The 21,514-nt window shown below is 31.8% G+C and overlaps 1 protein-coding gene across 2 annotated transcripts in view; it reads right to left on the bottom strand.

Moving 5' to 3' along the window:
* LOC114336078 (uncharacterized) overlaps window positions 1-21,514 on the bottom strand; it is a 437,383-nt gene that overhangs the window by 30,124 nt on the left and 385,745 nt on the right. For both annotated transcript variants that reach the window (XM_050645495.1, XM_050645496.1), the window contains one exon: window positions 8-232. In XM_050645495.1, coding sequence (XP_050501452.1) covers window positions 8-232 — 225 coding nt within the window. The remainder of the gene's footprint in view (window positions 1-7; window positions 233-21,514) is intronic.

Raw genomic sequence — 21,514 nt, 5'->3', positions numbered from 1 at the left:
CGCTTACCTAGCGTCTTTTTACTCAGGAAGCTTCTTATGAGTTTATCTTGATTTCTGTTTTGTATAATGGCGAGATTACTGTGCATTTCTCGACATTGAAATAGTGCTTCCGACCACGTGATAGCCTCTTTACTGAAGAAATAACATCTGTGGCCCTGTCTGATGAACTTCGGTGGGCATACGTAGCTTTGTTTGAATGGGTTCAGGGAAACTGCATCTTCACTTGAAGAAACTATACAAGAAAAAAGGAACAAAATGAGTACATACACTGCATTTTTAGTAATTTGTAACATAATGATCACCTGATAAATTTCTTAGATATTTCAACAACGTAAATAAAAGGATGTTCGATTGTCTTAGAAAACTATCTTTAATATATACCTACTACAAAAAAGTCGTAAAAATTTGTTTACGCTAATATTGGAAAATACTGAACTGATTTTAATGAAATGTGAAATTGTATTGTTTGGTCCAACTTAAGTGATAGGATGACCTTTATTTTTTTAATTGTAAATTCCAAATTTTCTATAAGTCTCCACCTTTATAGCCACTTTACACGATGCAAGTAATTGCGCAATTAATTGCACAATTTCTTGAGCAAGAACTTGTGCAATAAGTTGCAACTAACTTTCTGCAATAAAGTGATTACACGGTGCAAACAATTGCATAAACTAACATGAAATAGACAGAAATTTTGACAAAATAGCATAACTTTTAGGTTATGTTGTTTTTATAAATTAAATATAATTTTTTGAGTAGAGTTATCAGATATTAGATTGAAAATGTTAGATTATAATTTGAGAAAATTATAATAATATCTATTATAACAAAATCAATTAATTCCTAATGCAAGTATACCTATAATACATTATTCATTTACAAAAGGAAACAAGTTGTAAGAAATACAAATAGAAAATAGTTTTTTTGATCCCAATCCCTATGTTGCATAATTAAAGTTATCCACCAGAATAATGTTTTCTGTGCAGCGTGAAATTGGTAAAAAGTTCCTCTAGTTTTGTTAAACAATTGTTTGTTTTGAAATTTACGATGACAGAATGTCAACGTAGTAAAAACAAACAGTGTAGCCTTAAAAGTCACTAAAAATATAATGGTTCAGAAAGCCAATGCGCATCCGCTAGGAAAAATATTCTGATTCGGATTTTTTGCACAATCTTACTCAAAAAGGACTCCTTTTAACAAATTTGCATGTTGCCGGGACCAAAAGATGGCCAAAAATTTTTAAACGTTTTTTTTTGTTTTTTTCTAAAATTATTTTTTTTGCATGGAAAATAGTTTTTAGGTTTTTTTGATCATTCCAAACAGAAAAGGTCTTAGTGACTTTTCTCTAAAAATGATAGTTGTTGACATATAAGCGATTAAAAATTGAAAAATTGCGAAATCGGCCATTTTTAACCCTCAAAAACTATGTGAAAAACTGAAAATATGAATGTTACCAAGATAGGTAGATATTCTTTAAACATCGATTGATGAAATCCCGAAGAGTTTTTTGCAATACAATATTCAAAACACCTTTGTTTTTTAATTGCTAATCAAGCGTGCCTGACACTATTTTCCACCGACGCGACATGCGACAGTATGGTGCAAATGAAAGGAATAAATTCGATATTTCGTAAACCGGCGACTTTAAGGAAAAATCCCGAAACAGGTCGATTTTTATTTTTAAGTTATGATATTGTGGCATATATGGTATACTAGTGACGTCATCCATCTGATCCAGAAAACCTAAAAAAACCTTTTTCCATGCAAAAAAAATAATTTTAGGAAAAAAAACAAAAAAAAACGTTTAAAAAATTTTTGACCACCTTTTGGTCCTGGCAACGTGCAAAAGCTTTTCTGAGCAATTTTCGTAAGACACGATGCAATTTCTATTGCTGCAAGAAATTGTGCAATTAATTGCGCAATTAGTTGCATCGTGTAAAGTGGCTATTACAATTTACAGTAGACCAGGCGGATCTGTGAAAAACATGTAGGTATATTTGGATGTGAGAGGTGACAGTTTTTGATTTTTGCAGTAAAAGTTGTGTATTCAATAAGAATAAAATAGCGTTTTAATTTATTACCCTTGCTGAAAAATAGCAATAAATACACATAGAAAGGTGGAACACCAGCCCGTTTTCATCCCTATTCTGTGTTTTCAACCACTTACTTTGCCTTATTGGCTTAATTTGGCTAGAAAATCCTTATAATATAGTAAAATAGTCCATCAAACATTAAAATCGATTTATAAGAGTTCGCGTAATAATTTTGCAATCTAACTGATTTAAAAAAAAATCTTTAAAACCTTGCACAACAAAAATTATTTCTTGGCTTATAAACAAATAGGTATCTATTAGTTTTAATATAATATTTAGAAAACGGCGTTGGAAAACACTCGGCAACATGTCTCAAAATTGACCGGAATTTTCGACGAAGTTATAAACAATAGGATGGTAATCTTTAAAAGCATTACCTTTTTCTTTCGGATCTCTTTCAAGATAAAAATTTTTATATCTTCAAGATATTCATTAACATCGTTTATAAAAACGATCGGTTTTGCGCTTCCAGACATCAAAAAACTAGGTCGAACAAAATTAAGTTCAAAATCGGTATATATAAAATAAAGGCACTCGTGGGAGTGCTGACAGAAGTGAAAACTTCTTATTGTATATAAATTACGAGCTCAATGCTTTTACCCCATCCTAAAAGCAGTGCTATATCTATATCATATACGATATACGCGATGCGTATGCCCTATGCTATTTATGTATACATACACATAATTTATATATGTACAAAATTTGTACACCGAAAAAGTGCACAACGTCCATAAATAAGTTTCACTTCAAATATTTACTTCGTCGAAGCGATGACGGTCCCTTATTCAATACTTATCCCCCATCCAAAAAGTGCACAACGTTCCTAAAGAAGTTTTCACTTCAAAAATGTATTTCGTCTAAGCGATGACGGTCACTAATTTAATAATTTTTCCCCATCCAAAAAGTGCACAACGTCCCTAAAGAAGTTTTCACTTCAAAATTTTATTTCGCCGAAGCGATGACGGTCGCTAATTCAATACTTCTTCCCCATCTAAAAAGTAACGTCCCCAAAAGAAGTTTTCACTTCAAAAATTTATTTCTTCGAAGCGATGACAGTCGCAATGACGGTCGCTAATTTAATACTTTTTCCCATCCAAAAAGTGCACAACGTCTCTAAAGAAGTTTTCACTTCAATACATATACGTACAAAATTTATTTTGCCGAAGACATGACGGTCGCGATGACGGTCGCGAAATACATCCTTTTTCCCTATCGAAAAATAGGTTTTAAATTTATTTTAAATTTAAATATTTCTATACAATGTATGTATAGATACACATAATATAGATACGTACAATATTTATTTCGTCGAAGAGATGACGGTCGCTATGACGGTCGGGAAATAAATATTTTTTCCCCATCCTAAAATAGGTTTAACATTTATTTTAAATTTAAATACTTCTATACAATTTATATATACATACAAATAATATATAGCATAAGCGATGACGGTCGCAATGACGGTCGCGATTATGGTCGCAATGACGGTCGCGAATTCAATGGTTTTTCCCCTATCCAAAAATCGCACAACGTCCCTAAAGAAGTTTTCACTTCAAAAATGTATTCCAGTAGAGCAATTTTTTTCATTTTTTAATCCGGTGGAATTCGAATAGGGACACCCAAGTAATGCATTGCCAAATCCCGAGGATGCTTTATTTTTGTTATAATAAATTAATTTATTTACAACAAAATATAACTACAATTTTTGAAGTATCGATTTAGCATTCGAAGCGAACAGTTCGTTTTTGCGTGTGTGATCGGTGAAAATTAGTTTTGGTGAGTCGGTAATTAATAAAATGGAAGTCAATACCATTGGCAAAGGACATCCACCCGATCGGGGAGGGACGATAAATATTAATAATATGGAACTGGATCAGGAGGAGAAACAAACACAAATAAGTCAAAATGCAAGTTCACAGGTACAAAAGGTAGCAAAAACACAATCAAATAACTTTTTTCCAGTTTATCAGGTAAGCGATAACAATAATTCTAATGAAAACCAGTTGTTAATTAAACCTATTAAAAATAAATATACACAAGGAGACCAAGGACCGTATTTTGTCTATTTACAAAACCGAAACGGGCACATTGGCCGTCTACATCGAATCGCCACCGCGCGTCTTGTGCTTTCTGCAGAACCTACGGTAAGAGATAATATAGTTCACATCAGCGTTATTGGCAGAAATAAAGTTAGAATTGAATGTAATTCATATAAAAGCGCAAATATTTTAATTGATAGTAAAAATTTATTAGAAAAAGTTTATGACATATACATTCCTAATTTTATGGTACAAAAAAGTGGAGTAATTAAAGGGGTCGATAAAGGTATCTCAGAAAACGAATTAAAGGACATTATTGTTTGTAAATATGGTAATTTTAAGGTATTAAGTGTAAAAAGAATGAAAAGAAAATCAAACAACGAGCTGATAGAGACGGGTACGATAGTGGTGACTTTTAGAGGACAAATGATACCAAAAGAAGTTATCATTGAGAGAATGATATATCAAGTCGAAACCTATATACCGAGAGTAATACAATGCCTAAATTGTTTGAGGTATGGCCACGTCACGGGTCAATGTAGAGGGAAAAAAAGATGCGGACAATGTGGACAGGAGCATGAATCTGAAGCATGTGAGTTAACAGAGCCTACTTGTTTATTCTGTTTTGGAAAACACTCAGCACTGGACCGAGCAAAATGTCCTGAGTTTGAGAAACAAAAGGCTATCAAATATCTTATGGTAAACGAAAATATGGCATTTGAAGAAGCAAAATTAAAATACAGTAATAGTTATACCTCAGCCTTAAAAACATCAAATGCAGGAAATAGATATACAATAACAACAAAAAGAAAATGGAGCGAAGCCACTCAAAATAAATCGGTTTACCCATATTCGGAAGAACATGAAAATATTTTAAACAATCCTAGCACCTCTGCGTACCCGCCTCTACCAATTCCTAAGAATATTCCAATGTATCACAAACAGGTAACACAAAATAACCAAACAACAAACAAAAACCTTAGTGAAAATATATTAACAATATTTAAAAATATATTAGGTAAAAAACTTTTGCCGACAGAAAATAAACAAATTATGGAAGAATTTAAAGATAGTCTAGAAAAAATTTTAAATGGATCTAACAAGTAAAAAAATCTTACAGTGGAATTCACGATCGATAATACACAATAAGGGACATTTCGAAAAATATATATTTGAAAATAAATTTTTGGCTATATTATTGAGTGAAACTTGGTTGAAACCAAACACAAACATAAATTTTTCTCGATATAATATATTTCGCGAAGATAGACCGCAAGGTTTTGGAGGGGTCGCAATATTATTAAATAAAAACGTAAATTTTCAGAATAACTTAGATTTTTATAAAATAAATAATGTAATGTGTGTTGCAGTACAAGTCATTTTAAATCAAAATATTTTAAATCTATATTCTCTATATGCAAAACCTAAACTAGGTATATCGAAAAATGAGTGGGTCAGGTTCTTTAATAGTTTAAACAAACCATTTTTAGTGGGGGGAGACTTCAATTGCCATAATAAAATATGGGGATGTGATGAAACTGATCGCGAAGGGATAAATCTTTTTGAAGCTATGGAAGAATGTGGACTTAATTTCTTAAATGACGGTTCGGAAACATTAATTCGGAGGTCAATGAATAAAAATAAGTCAGCTATAGATCTAACAATTTGCTCAAGAGATATCTATTATAAATGCTCTTGGCACACAGAAAATATGAGTCTGGGTTCAGACCACTATCCAGTAGTTATCGAATTTGCACATGATAGTAATGTAAATACCTGTTTTGATAATAATGATATAATTAGAAATAGAATTAAATGGGATATTAAAAAAGCGGATTGGACAGTTTTCTCTTACTTGTTAAGCAATAAACAAAAAGACAATATAGGACAAAATACAGAACAAGAATATCAAATGTTTTATGATTCTATAAATGATGCTAGTAAAATTAGCATTCCAGAGAAGAGAAAAGTGACCAATGCAAAATTTATTAAACCATGGTGGAATAATGAATGTAGGGAGGCTATTAGACTACAAAAGGAGGCCTTTTTACAATTTAAAAGAATATCTAATCACGAAAATTACTTAAAATATCAGCAAGCAGAAGCATATAAAAAAAGAATTATTTTAAATAGTAAAAGAGCCTCATGGAAAAATGTATGTAATAGTTTGAACAAAAATACACCGATAGGTAAAATATGGAGTGAGATTAGAAAATTAAAAAACGCCTATAATCCACCTAAAAATCCAATAGTTGAAAATGAATGGATCGAACTATTCTTTAACAAAATTGCCAGACCTTGGGTCCTAGAGGAAGAAATTACATGTACAACGAACAGTACAATCACTGAAGACAGTAAATTTCTAACAGAATTATTTAATTTGGAAGAGCTTAAAAATTGTTTAAAAAACAATAACAACTCAGCTCCAGGAAAGGACAGTATTCACTATAGTATGCTATATAATTTGCCTATCCAAAGAAAAATACAACTACTAAATATAATAAACCGCATATGGACAAGCATGGAAGTTCCAAACTCATGGAAAGAATATATTATAGTCCCAATTCTCAAGCAATACAAACCCGCAAATTGTCCTGATTCATACAGAGGCATTTCGCTATCGTCATGTATCTTGAAAACATTGGAGAGAATGATTAAACAAAGATTAGAATTTTGGCTGGAGAAAAATTCTCGACTTTCTTCAACACAATTTGGATTCCGAAAATCATGTTCAACAATGGAAAACTTATCACACTTGGTACTAGATGTTTACAACTCATTTTCTACTAATAAGTCAGTTGTAGCTACATTTATAGACGTCGAAAATGCATATGACAATGTTAATCTGGTAAGCCTGTATCACCAAATGAAGAAAATGGGAATCCCAGATATACTATGCTGGAGAATTTATAAACTTTACAGTAATAGAATCTTGTATATCCAAATTGGGAATAAACTATTAGGTCCCAGAATATCAAACATTGGGATACCTCAAGGAAGTATTCTAAGCCCAATATTATATGCTATTTATACTTCGGATATAGGTAAAAGCATATCAAATAGTACCCAAGGTAAAATATTACAGTTTGCAGATGACATATGTATTTACGTGGACCAAAACGAGATAGAAAAGGGCTGCAAAATAATAAATGAAGTATACAGTTGTTTACTTGAAGACTTGTATCACTTAAATTTAACAATATCTTTAAATAAAACACAAATTTGCATATTCTCCAGAAAGCAAAAACTTCCCAAACTAGTAAAAATACAAAACGTCCAGTTCAAAGTTCAACCTAAAATTAAGTATTTGGGGATGATATTAGATAGAAAACTGAGCTGGAAAGACCATATTGAATACATTGTGACAAGAGCTGAAAAAGGTTATAATGCATTACGAGCAGGAAGTCACATAACTTGGGGAGCAGATGCCAATTTTTCATTAATAATGTACAGATCATACATAAGATTTATTTTAGATTATGGATGCATATTTTATAATCAGGCAGCCAAAACTCATCTTAAAAAAGTAGACGTGTTATCAAATAAATGCCTTCGATTATCTATCGGAGCTCTCATAAGCACCCCATTGTCAAATTTAAGTATAGAGTGTAATGAACCACCACTATACCTAAGAAGAAAAACTCTATGCGAAAAGTTTATACTTAAAAGTATTGCTAAAGAGAGTTTAATAGGGGATAAGTGTCAAAAACTTTTTATACATGACCTAACGAGTGAATACTGGAAGAAAAAACCTTCTTTACTACTTGCTGAAACATATAACAACTTGCGCCAATTTAAAAATAAATTATACACATCAAAAATATCACCCACATTTCAAATATATCTAAATAGCACTCCTAATATACAGCCAATTTACATGAAAGATTATTCGAACTTTCCAGCGAATTTAAGGAACTCTATGTTTAATGCAGATATAGAAACACTATGCCCACAGTATTACCAAATTTATACAGATGCCTCAAAGATTAACTCTAAAGTTGCTGCTGCCATATGGGACCCTAAAACACAGTACAAAGAAGGAATAGGACTGGATGAAGATACCACGGTATTTACAGGCGAACTAATAGCAATATTGAAAGCAATGCAATACATAGCCACGATCAACAATAACAACAATAGATTCGTAATACTGTCAGATAGCAAAAGTGTTCTAAGTAAATTGGAAAAGTGGACAGGACATAACAATCATATCGTTATAGAAATAATAAGAAACTTTATTGAACTCAAAGCCAAAGGCAAAGAAATATCTTTCTGCTGGATAAAAGCTCATTGCAATTTAAAACACAATGAAATTGTAGACAAACTAGCAAAGAGTGCTACAGAACTAGAAACTAACTGTGAATATAAGCTAACACTAAAAGACGCATATGCTTATATTAATAACAACAAAATGAATAACTGGAAAGAATGGTATACCAACTCCAAAAAGGGACTGTATTATAAAAGTATTCAAACAGATATTCCATCTAAAGGCTGGTTTAGTGATTATCAAGGCAACAAGGTCCTCATATCATATATATGTAGACTTAGGTTTGGTCACTCCTTAGTTCCAGAACATAAATATAAAATAGGATTGTCTGACACAAACTGTTGTGAATGTGGAGAATTAGGATCCGCAGAACATATGATATTAGATTGCAAACTAAAAGAAAAAGAAGTAGAACATTTTATAAATCAAATTCATACTAAACAACACATAAGAAAACCTTTTAGTTTACAAACACTGATTGCTACAAAAGATAAAAGTATCTACGAGATCCTAATTAAACACATTAATAATATAAAACTAAAATTGTGAAATTATATATATAAGTTACCTTTGTTTACCCCATTTGTTGACCCTCCTTTCCGTGGTCTGGTCTTGTTTGATTTTGCTCTGAAAGACCCCTGAGCACTTATGTATCCCAGTTAATAATCCTTAGGTTAGGAAAAAAAAGAAAAAAAACACATAATAAATAAATAAAAAAATAAAAAAAAATATAAATAAATAAAAAAAAAATTAAAATAAAAAAAAAAGAAAAAAAATAATAATAAAAAAAAATATGTGTGTATATATATAAAATAAAAAAAATTAAAGAAGCTATCATTAAAATAACAAGTACTTATATTTGTAAATCATTATTATCAAATAGGTCATTCATATTCAAAAATATAATGAGAGTATAACAGATATCTCATAAGATTTTAGTTAGTAAACAAATTTGGTTCGGCTAATGGATTAAGTCCACAGTCAAGAAATCCGATAGCACACACACACACAACTACAATTTTTTTCCTATATTGTTGAAAATTTTTAGAAAAACTTATTGGACATATCAAAATTTGCTATATCGCCTTGTGTTTTCGTTGATCTTAAAAAAAGTAAATTTTTTAAAGTTTATCTATTTAATTTAAAAGTAGGTATGTTTTAACTAGGTACCATTTTTGATGCAAGTGTAGTTAGAAGATATTGTTATTGTGGTTTTAACTAAGTTAATATGCAAAGAAATCATCAAAGTTCATTTTGGTCGTGAAGAACAGCTACGAATTATTGGTATGATACAGGGTGGTATGAACATTCGGGACGTGACAGCTGTGTATTCTACCAAAAGTACTCTAGAACGGTTATGTCAGCATTTTTAAAAAACTTGTGATGTAAGAGAAAGACAAACTGGTCCAACAAGAACCCTAATGTTACTACTAGCCAGATAAGAAGTCATTCAAGCATTTATCTCTCTGCTCAAAATGTCAGGCATAGGTTGCATGAGGGTAATCTTCACGTTAGACTTTCCAATAGAGTTCCAGTATTATGCCCGTGGGAATAGCACAAGGGGATTAGAATGGGCCGAACATCAAATTTGGGAAGAACGAGAATGGGCAAACATTCTTTTCACCGAAGAATCCAGGGTTGGCTTAGGACGCGATTCACGAAGATCCAGAGTGTGGCGAACACCTGGCAACGCATCTCGCTTGCAAACCGTTTAAGAAGTTGACAGATATCAAGTAGGAACTTTGATGGTTTGGGCTGAAAAACAATAGTTTTTTAAACTGCTCTCATTTATTCTGAAGGATTTTTAACAGCAAATTAATATCGAGATCATATTCTTTAACCTATTGTTCGTCCATAATCTGCAAAATTTTGTGCTGATGCACGACAATGCTCGTCCGAATGTGGCAATAATCGTGAAAAAATTTTTAGAATAGAACAATATTCAGTTATTGCCCTGGCCTGCTCAATCCCCTGACTTGAATCCCATCGAGCTAAACTAATTGCAAGCTAAAATTGCAAGAGCAATAGCAACAAATTGAGCAAGACAATATTGACAATTTGATAAGAAGTATGCCAGATCGATGTCGAGCTGTCATTAATAACAGAGGTGGTCAAACACTATACTAACAAGAGCCGACGCGACGACTTTATTTTTAAATTTTTGTCGAGAATTTATGTTCAATTATTTTTTTCAATTTTTTAAACTCTCTGTATGTAATGGCCGGTGTTTGTGTTATTCACAATTTATCGTTAAGAAGCGTCCAGATTTGTTAACTTTTAATATTAATATTTTCCAAATAAATTGTCAAATTACCAATTAATCGTTCTTTGATTACTATGTCCCCTAGACTAGACCATATTGATGTATTTTGTTTTTTTTTTAGACTAGACCTGATATTAAGTTTTATCTTTAAAGATTTTGGTTATTTGAAATATATAATTAGGAGCAAGTCCGTCTGTAAGTCCGCCCGTAACATTAACACGATTTTTGTTAGACATGTTCTAATTTCTTGGTCATAAAATTAATAAACCTCCATTAACGTCTGCATCTAATCTAATTAAGCCACAAATTTATTACATTTTGACTCGCCGTGTCACCTACACAACGCTAGCGCCAGACCTTAACAAACGACAGACGTTAATAACAATAAAATAGTAAACGTGAGAACATCTGAACAATGCTATCCCTATTTTTATAGCTTCCATCGTTATGTTATATTGTGTGTACGTAGACAAAATAAATTGGATATGGCGCTAGATTTTCTGCATTTTCATAGTCAAGGAGCTAAATAAACACATCAATTTAAAAATTTTTCCATATTCCAATAAAAAGCTAAAGAACGCATGTTTCTATAGAAATGTGGCTACTATTATTAGAGACACTCCAATGAAATTAATAGAAAATACCTCAGGAATGAAACACAAAATAAGTGACAAAAAAGTAGATCTGACAATAACCCTAAAAATTATGAGATCGCCAAAAAGAAAGCGAATAGCGAAGGTAACTGCAAGAAAAGCTTCTTCTCTTCTTCTACTACTTTTTGTATAGAAATGACTCTGTCTTTTGTTTCAATGTGCCTCCAGTAAGTTGTTGTTCCATAGTTTTCGTGGTTTCTCCATTGGTCGTCTTCCTATTGGGAACTGTCTTTCGCCGTTTTTAATACTCTTTGTATAAATTTGTTGTCATTCGGGTTATGTGGTCATTCCATTCTATTCTTCTGTTTCGTATCCAGTTATTAATGTTCTCCACCTTGCATCTCCGTCGTATATCTGTACTTCTAGCTCTGCCGTATGGTGACTTGCCAAAGATTTTTCAAAGGGTTTATATTTCTGCTATTTCTAGCAATCTTTGTGTCCTCGCTGGGTCAGGTCTTGTTTCTACCGCTTATGTCATTATTGGTCTGATGACTGTTTTGTAAATTCTGTATTTCTTTTCCTTTCTGATATTTTTGTTTCTCCATACTGTTTCAATCAGGCAGCCTGCGGCATCGAATGAGAAATTAGTATTGTATCGTCTGCATAGCAGATTATTTTATGTTGTTTTTTCCCATTTGGTATCCTTTTTAGTTCTTACTTTTTTTATTATTTCATCCATGATCAGGTTAAACAATAGAGGACTCGGGGAATCCCCTGTCTTATCCCATTGCCAGCTTCAATTGGGTCAGTTACTTCGTCTTCTACTTTTACTTTTATTGTGTTCTTCTGGTAGATATTTTCGATCGTTATCATTCCTAGTTTGACCTCTCCTGCGTACAATAAATGGATAATGTCCATTAATTTGACACTGTCAAATGCCTCCTTAAGGCCCTCCAAACAGAAAAACGCTGGTTTGTTGTATACTCATGATTTTTCAAGTGCGCCGGTGCATGATCTTCCCGACCTAGCACCTTGTTGTTCTTCTGCTAATTTTATAATTTGTGGCAAATAATGTAAGGAAAGCTAAAGCCTCATATTTAGCGGCCTACCTAAATATCAATATTTTATAAAATATTTAAGAATTAGAATCAAGGATGTAGAATCAGATGTAAGCAATTATGTATGCCGAAACACGGTCAATCCGTCTGCGCTGATCAGACAGTTTGTAAAATATTTGACGAAAGTTAAAATAGCAACAGAAGAAGAAAAAACAATATTTTTATTTGTGTGTTTAAACCTTGAAAGCCGTCATTATTCTGTTTAAAACTTGAAAATTATCAAATATATAAAAAATTGCATGAGACTTTTTTTAAAATATATGATTTTTAAAATTTCTTTAAAAATATTGTTTGATTAAAATTGGGACTATTTTCGCTTGGGCAACTTCTTGAACCTTATTGTAGGGTGTCTCATGAATGCGATGAATGCGAAAATATTTCATACAATATTTTTTCGATCGAACTCATGCCTTTCGCCTTATCTGAATAGTAATAGATGACGATCAAAATAATATTAAAAAAGGTGGTAAAGGTAAAAACGGGTGCATTAGATTTTGTCAGTTGTGTTAAAAAATTTTTTATACTTATTTTGCATTAAACACTTTTATTTTAAATTCCATTAAAATCAGTTTTATTTGTGTTTCTTATGTGTTTATATACGACTGGTCAAAAAGATTAGACTGACATGATAGTGTGTAATTAAGTTCTACTCATAGTACATTCTTTGACGGTTTTTGCTGTAAATTTTTAAGATGCGCTTAGATTGACATAAAATTTGCCATACGCATAGCTAACATGTCAAAGAAAAAAAGTGATATTGTGCCGATATGTGCTTTTGCCCTGGGGGTGAGTTTCACCCCTTCTCGGGGGTGAAAAAATATACGTCCAAAATATACGTCCGGAATTTGATAAACTGACTAATTCTAAGCAACTTTTGTTCGATAGAGTTTTTTCACCAAGTCAATACTTTTCGAGTTATTTGCGAGTGAACTTGTTCATTTTTCAACAAAACAAACACGATTTTAGACACATTTTTACTCAAATAATTCATAAAGTAAGTATTTTATCAAAAAAACACTCTTAGCAAAAATATATCCTGTAATAAAGTGCAAAAAATGGTGTATGCATGAAATCTCTAAACCTAGTAGAAGAAGAGTTATAGCTTAAAAAAATAGGTTCATATTCGCCAAATTCCAAATAGAATATTTCAGCGTGAAATAATCGAAAAATGAAGAAAATTTACTAGAAAACTCATTATAACTTTTTTAAAGAGTTTTTAAAGCTTTATTTATGTTTTTATAAAAAAATTCTAGAATGAAATTTAAGCAAGTTACTTTCAAAATACAGTTGGTCTCTTATGTTTTGGCAAAAAAGAAATTGGGAAAATCACCCCCTAATTAGCAACTTAAATGAAATTAATCGTTACCGTTTTACAGGTTGCTTTATTTATGTTGTGTATATACGATCTGTAAGTTTCGTAGATTTAACGTGCTTATTTTTGAAAAAACAATTTTGAAAAAAATGTTTTTTTTTCAAAATAACTTAAAAATTATTAGAGGTACCTACCAAAAATCTCAAACAATAAAAAACGTCGGCTTTGCTTTTCTGAATACTTTGTATTGTTTTGTTTTTCTGTAACACAAAGATTGGTTAAGATTTGGTGTTGCTAAATTTGCATACACTCGTGATTGGTGACTTGTTGAAGCCCTTTCAACTACAGCCATTTCAAAAATAGGAACTTTGAACCGACGAAACTTACAGATCGTATAACTAATACATACACCAGTAAAGCAACTTGTGAAATGGTAACGAATAAGTTTATTTGAGATGCTAATTAGGGGGTGATTTTCCCGATTTCCTTACCAATAAGAAAGGGACCAACTTTATTTTGAGAGTAACTTGTTTAATTTTAATCCCAAAAATTTTCTTATGATACAAAAATAAAGATTTTTTTAAACACGTTAAAAAAGTTGAAATGAGTTTTCCCCAAGAAGTGCTTCATTTTTTGGCTTTTTTAAAATATTCGATTTGGAATTTGACGAATACGAACCTATTTTTTTTTGCTGTAAGTCTGCTTCTACAAGGTCTAAATATCTAATACATACACCATTTTTTTCACTTTTTTACAGGCTCTATTTTTGCTAAGAATATTATTTTCGACAAAATACTTACTTTTGAGTTATTTGCGAAAAATCGTCTAAAAACGTGGTTATTTTGTTAAAAAATGAACATTTTCACTCGCAAATAACTCAAAAGTATTGACTCGGTGAAAAAACTCTATAGAACAAAAGTTGCTTAGAATTAGTCAGTTTGTCTAATTCCGCACTTATTTTGGACGTATTTTTTTCACCCCCGAGAAGGGGTGAAACTCATCCCCAGGGCATCGGCACAATATCACTTTTTTTCTTTGACTTGTTAGCTATGTGTATGCCAAATTTCATGTTAATCCAAGCAGTTATTTAAAATTTCGAGGTTTTGCAATATTTTACCGTTATAGAACGTACTATCAAAAAAGTTAAAATTATTAGCCAACAAAAATTTAAAAAAAATGTTGAACTAAAATACTCAGTAAAATAACGATTATAAAGTTATTTAAAAGAACTCTAGTCCTGAATGCTTTATTGATCCTGTTTCCAATATATTTAACAACTTTTATTGTATGAATAGGTATTTTAACCAGGATTATACAAATTACTATCCGCGAACTACATGCGGCCGTTACTTGATTTTTATCGACACAATTATTTTCTTCTTCTTTAACTTTCATGTCTTCCAGAACGTTAACAACCAATTGTATGATCTTTATGTTGTCTACTGGTTCTCGGAGTTGTGATCGAGTACTACATAACACCGTTCCATTGACTCGTCTGTCTTTAAATTTTGTATTTGATTATCAACTAAAGTAGATAATGTTCGGCAGTTCCCGTAGGCCGTAATATAGTCAAATATTTTAATTTTCTCTTTTTAAGATCGGTAAAAATTTCAGTCCACTTATTTATTTGACTAATACGTACATATTAATTCGGTGTTTTGACAGTTCCCGGATTTTTAAGCATTCTTCTCTATGCCTAGATTTTGAACGATTCCAGTCTTTTACATATTGAATTTGACAGAGTTACTTCAAAATCATATAGACTGAGGACATTACATCAGAGTAAGGGCACTTATATGAAATCTCCATTTTACGTGTTGTTCTTTTGTTTTTATTTTATAAAAGCATGTCTCGTGTATTCAATTCTGCTGTACCTGACTTCTTGAATGTTATCATCCCACAATTCATTTAGACAGAGACAAACATTAGTCTCTCCACGATTGCACTTAAAATAAATACGGAATATGTATGGAACAGTAAAGGTAAAATACACAATCCCATTTGTCTTAAGATAGACATATGGCGGTCTGATAGGTGATCCCCTTCGCAGATTTAATTAGGGTGCTAAGATCTCAATAAATATTAGTTCTAGAAAGTCTAACCTTTTTAGGAATGAAAGTGAAATTTCAGCACGACGCACAGGGCCGGATTTACCACTAGGCTGACAAGGCACTGGCCTAGAGCGCCGAATATGTTAGGGCGCGGAACGGGCGGATTAAAAGTTTAACGTGGTAAGTGGTAAACGGGCAGTTTACCACACATTAAAAGCTTCAAAAATATAAGAGCGATGATTTAACATACTACTTTTTTAAACATAACCGTGAGAATATATTATTTACTAATTCTGTTATTTTCTTTAACAGGAGAATGAGGGTTGCCAACTCTTCAACCCCTCATTCCCCTCCCTGTATGTCACTGCCTGTAGCTCAGAAAATCTGTTTGTTTAAAACTGATCGGGCAGTCGTTAAAAATCACAATGCTAAACAAATTAGAAGCATTCGAATTGTGGTGCTATCGACGAATCCCAAAGATATCGTGGGTTTGGCACACTTGCAATGAAGATGTTCTTCAAATGATGAATTCAGAACGGCTGCTCATAAGTATCATAAGGAGGAAAAAAACAGAATACTTCGGCCATATAATTCAAGATACTAAATACCATCTACTTCGCCTTATAATACAAGGAAAAGTGGAGGGAAAGAGATGGATTGGTCGAAAGAAACTTTCATGGCTGCGTAATATTAGACAATGGTGTGGCTGCACAGTAGAAGAATTATTTCGCACAGCAGCCGATAGAGAGAGGTTTCAAGAAATTGTAAACATGTTGACGGCCAACGTCTGAATACAGACAGACACGGCACCTAAAGAAGAATGTGTTTTTTAAGAAAACTGTAAGCACTCTCTCTGTATTATTTTAAGTTATAAGATCACTATTAACTATTATTATTAAAACCTTAGAAAACATTAATTACGGTAATTTTGTATTTATTATTTTCAATACTTAGCACTTAGCACACTTCTCTTTTATAACCATAGAATATTGTTAATACCTAGTGCAAAAGAACACTAGGGTATAAGTTTTTATTAAAATAATCAGCAGCGAAAGTCAAAAGCTGGTTGGTTATGAGAGGGTTTGGGTGGGCAGATCAAGGCGCGTGGGGCGCCAGAAATATTAATGCCTAGTGTGGTTTAACATGTAAATCCGGCCCTGACTGACGACACAGTCATTGGTATATTTTTGACAGCTGCACACTATTGATGTGTTTGAAAAAATAACACATAATATAGGCAAACATGATGGTCGATCTCTCAATAAACATTATTATTTGATGAATAAAACGGCGAAGAAAAGAAAAGCTGAATAAATATTAAACGTCCAATAGACTCTAGAGTTAGAGACTACACTGTAAAATTTTGGTTGTGTGAATCTCATAGTAGCCATATATCTAGGCTTCTAATTGGTTTCTCATCCGGCTTATTATCTTAATTTTTCTGGATCCGGTTACTATGTATTCCCAAATTTGAAGAGATTGCTTGTAAATTAAAAATGTAGGTCAAATTAACGAACCAACAACGCCTATTTTGCAGAGCCAGCCTTCAAAATCATGTTATGTACTCGGACGCGGATGGCATGAATTGTAATATCGCTGGAATCGTTATACTGAGCCAAAAGAGGACAATATGGAATAAAATTTTCTGTGAAACCATGTCTTTCATTCTAAAAAGGTTAATTATTCGACCATTACTATTTCTTTGCATAGATTTTTAATAATTCAAATGTAAGTAATTTGTTGTCAACTTTTTGTAGATCTTCAAATGGAAAAAGCAATGTGTAAACTAAATTTAATAAAAAGAAGAGTTGCTTAACTTTTACTTGTTTAATGGTTTAACTGCCTAGATAAAAACAGTTAAATACTTATTACGTTAATAGATAAACGCCTAAATACCAAGTATCTTCAAGTGAACATGTGTCCACGATAAAACTTTTTCAAGTATCAACATCGACAAATAAAAAATCCAAAATTGCGTAGATGACGAAAATGTGAAATTTTATTTAAACTTATTTAAATTTATCACAAATTGCGCAATAAACGTAAGGAAATGGTGTTACATCAATATAATACCGCAAGCCAAACTCACTATAAAATAGGTAATTATTTATTATTTATATTTATTTAAATTGGGGAATTACATGTTAAATAACTAAATAAATAATTTTAAGGGCGTAGGCGCAAAATTTCGCGCCAATGTGTTTTAAAAGCATTAATATTTTTCGAATCTTGAGAAAACTAATAAATGTTTTTGAAAAATTTAAACACAGAACGAAAGATTACATTGTTATCGAGGGCCGAAAGTCCCTTAGATTAAACAAAAGGTTTCTTTTGAATGAGACGTACGAACTTAAAAATTTTGCCACTATAAACATTATAGAAGTTTTTAGGGACTTTCGGCCCTCGGTTATTAGTCAATCTTTCATTCTGCGTTTAAATTTTTCAAAAATACTTATTAGTTTTCTAAGGATTAAAAAAATGAATGCATTTAATACATACTGACGCGAAATTTTGCGCCTACGCCCATAAGATTTTGGTTTTATGGGCCTTTGTAGCTTTTAGTTTCTAGATATAAAAGATTAACATTAAGCTTATTCAGAATTAAGAGAAGTTAAAGCTGGACTTCCACAAGGAAGTGTCCTGGAGCCAGTGCTATACCTGCTCTATACCAGCGATATCCCATCATTAGAAACTATCACAATTACGACATTTATTTGCAAACGACACATGTATTTTGGTAGTCGGACAAAACCATGAGAAAGCAGTAACCATGCTACAAAATCCTTTTGAACAAATAACATCTGGACCAGGCGATGACATATCAAATTGAATGAAACGAAATGTGTTCATATCAATTTTACTAACAAAAGAGAACAAAATATCCCAGTCAGTATAAATAGAAACCAAATACCTTATGCAAATACGGCAAAATATTTGGGTATGACAGTAGATTCAAAGCTACGTTGGAAAGCGCATATTAAAAAAAAAGGAAGAATTAGAAACTATAAGTAAGTTTGCCGAGAGACATGAACAAAGGCTCTCCAACCATGTGAATGTCGAGGCCATCAAACTCCTAGACAACGCCAACCAGAACCAGAACGAAGCCGTTTGTACTGGTACTATAAGTTAAATAAGTGCATTAAGTGAAAAAGCAGAGCAAAGTGCGGCTAAAGTGTACACGTTAGTTAGTATGGGTCATTCCACGAACATACGCCTGTTTTGGATAACTTCGACAACTAATATTTTACTGTGCAAAATAAGAAGAACGAAAGTAAATGGCAAATTATATTGTTGTTTATTGGAATAATTATTAGCGCCATTTACTTTCGTACTTCTTACGTTGCACAGTAAAATATTCGTTGTCGAAGTAATCCAAAACAGGCGTATGTTCGTGGAATGGCCATAGTACTATTATGTATTAGAACCTAAGGATTATTGCTGAATATGACCTTAGATAAGTTTTTGGTAATATTTTGCATAAGTTTCATTAAATAAAAAAATGTACCTTGTCAACAATTTAAATTCCCTCCTTTTGGCACACCAAGTAAAAAAGAGTTAAATAAGGTAGGTGAATTTATAAGGATTATACTTGGTGAATATTTGTATTTTAATTAATTTTTATTAGACTTGTTTATTTAAAGAATTTTTTTTGTCTTTCCTTTAAAAGACAAAATGGCGCTGTTTTCTGCATAATGACCCATTGTTTATCTTTTTTTTTCTATCCATTAGGTCCTAATTTAGCTCTAGTAGCTATTTCCTCTTTATCCTTTTTTCCATTATCTATCGTTTATTTCAGAGCTAATAAGAAGATATAAAGAACCACCCCCACATCTCTTCCGATTCCGAGCTACGGGTCTTTGTCTTCTTAGGATACGGCCAGACAAGCGACAATTTACGGCGCTGTAAGAGCAGTAAAATGAAGCGCTAAAAATAGGTCCTACCCTATGTTGCTATGTTGCTGCGCGATATTTTGCAGCTCAGTCTGACCATCCACTACACTCACCGCTCCATTTTACTGTTCTTACAGCGCCGTAAATTATCGCTTGTCTGGCCGTAGCCTCATATAATAATAGGTTGTTATAGTCCAGGGCGCATCTGTTTTGAGGTGACTCAAATTTTTTTGCAGAAATATCTTGAAAATAACTCAAATAATAATATTTGAGTTATCCTCCCACTCAAAATGGTCCGGAACATTGTTTAAATAATCAAAATGTGAAAATATGAAGGAAAAATTCGATTTTTTTATTGGTTTTTTGATTATAACTTTAAAACTATTCATTTCTCAGAAAAGTTGTACTAACATAAAAGTTGCATAATTAAATTTCCTACAATATAGAATTGGTTAAAAATTTAAAAAATAGTCACCCTTGTTGCAAAATAGCAATAATTGCGAAAAAAACCATACAAAACAAGTATTCGCATTTTACGTTTTTCAACCATTTATGCTACACTTAGAACCTTCATATTTTACCCAGAAAAACTTTATGATATAGTAAAACAACACTGTAAATTTTATTAAGATCGATCGGTTTAATAAATTTTGTAAAATAAATTTTGCAATCCAGCCTTCGCAAAAAAAATTCATTTTTTAAAATGTTGCAGGACTGAAAATAAAGCAGATAGCAAGTTTTCTTGCTTATAGAAGTGTACTGTACCTTTCATTTGCAATTTGCAAAATTAAAATCGATTAATTACCACGACGCCAGGAAATTTTTTAAAAACATTAATTTTTGGTGCTACGCGCAGGACAGCGGTGTTTGATTGACACAAGTTGATTTCCACCAAAATTTCTTCGAATCTTTATCTAATATATTATTTTCTTACTCTATATTTTGTTGTATTTTAATATTTTAATTCCACAAAAATCAAACTAATTTTATTATTGTTTGTGAAATATTGTTTAAACAAAGTTAACATATATGAACAAAAATGTTTTTGTTAAAAAAAGTGTTATTTCAAAGGATAGAGTATGTGTTTTTATTTTGCAATAAACAAATTTATTTATTTATATCGAAATATAACTATCCGCTGTCCTGCGCGTAGCACCAATAATTATTGTTTATTTAAAAAAATTCCTGACGCCGTGATGGATAATTGATTTTAGTTTTGTAAATTGCAAATGAAAGGTACAGTACCCTTCTATGAGCAAAAAAAGTTTCAACTTGCTATCTGCTTTATTTTCAGTCCTGTAACATTTTGAAAAAATGAATTTTTTTTGCGAAGCTGGATTTCAAAATTTATTTTGCAAAATCTGTTAAACCGATCTTAACGAAATTTACATTATTGTTTTACTGTATCATAAAGTTTTTCTGGGTGAAATATGAAGGTCCTAAGTTTAGCATAAATGGCTGAAAAACGTAAAATGTTAGTATTTGTTTTTGTATGGTTTTTTCGCAATTATTGCTATTTTGCAACAAGGGTGACTATTTTTGAAATTTTTAACCAATTCTATATTGTAGAAAATTTAATTGTGCAACTTTTACGTTAGTACAACTTTTGTCGGAAATGAATACTTTTAAAGTTATAATCAAAAGACCAAGAAAAAAATCGAATTTTTCCTGCATTTTTAATTATTTAAACAATGTTCCGGACCTTTTTGAGAGGGAGGATAACTCAAATATTATTATTTGAGTTATTTTCAAGCAATTTCTGCAAAAAAATTTGAGTCACCTCTCAACGTCCAAATGTACTAATATTTTTACTGATGCGCCTATTATATTATATTTTTGATAGAGTGACAGACGTGTTTTACGATGATCGTTCTCTCATATT

The sequence above is a fragment of the Diabrotica virgifera genome, chromosome 3, assembly GCF_917563875.1.
Source record: "Diabrotica virgifera virgifera chromosome 3, PGI_DIABVI_V3a".
Lineage (NCBI taxonomy): Eukaryota > Metazoa > Arthropoda > Insecta > Coleoptera > Chrysomelidae > Diabrotica > Diabrotica virgifera.
This window is presented reverse-complemented; position numbering and strand designations above follow the sequence as displayed.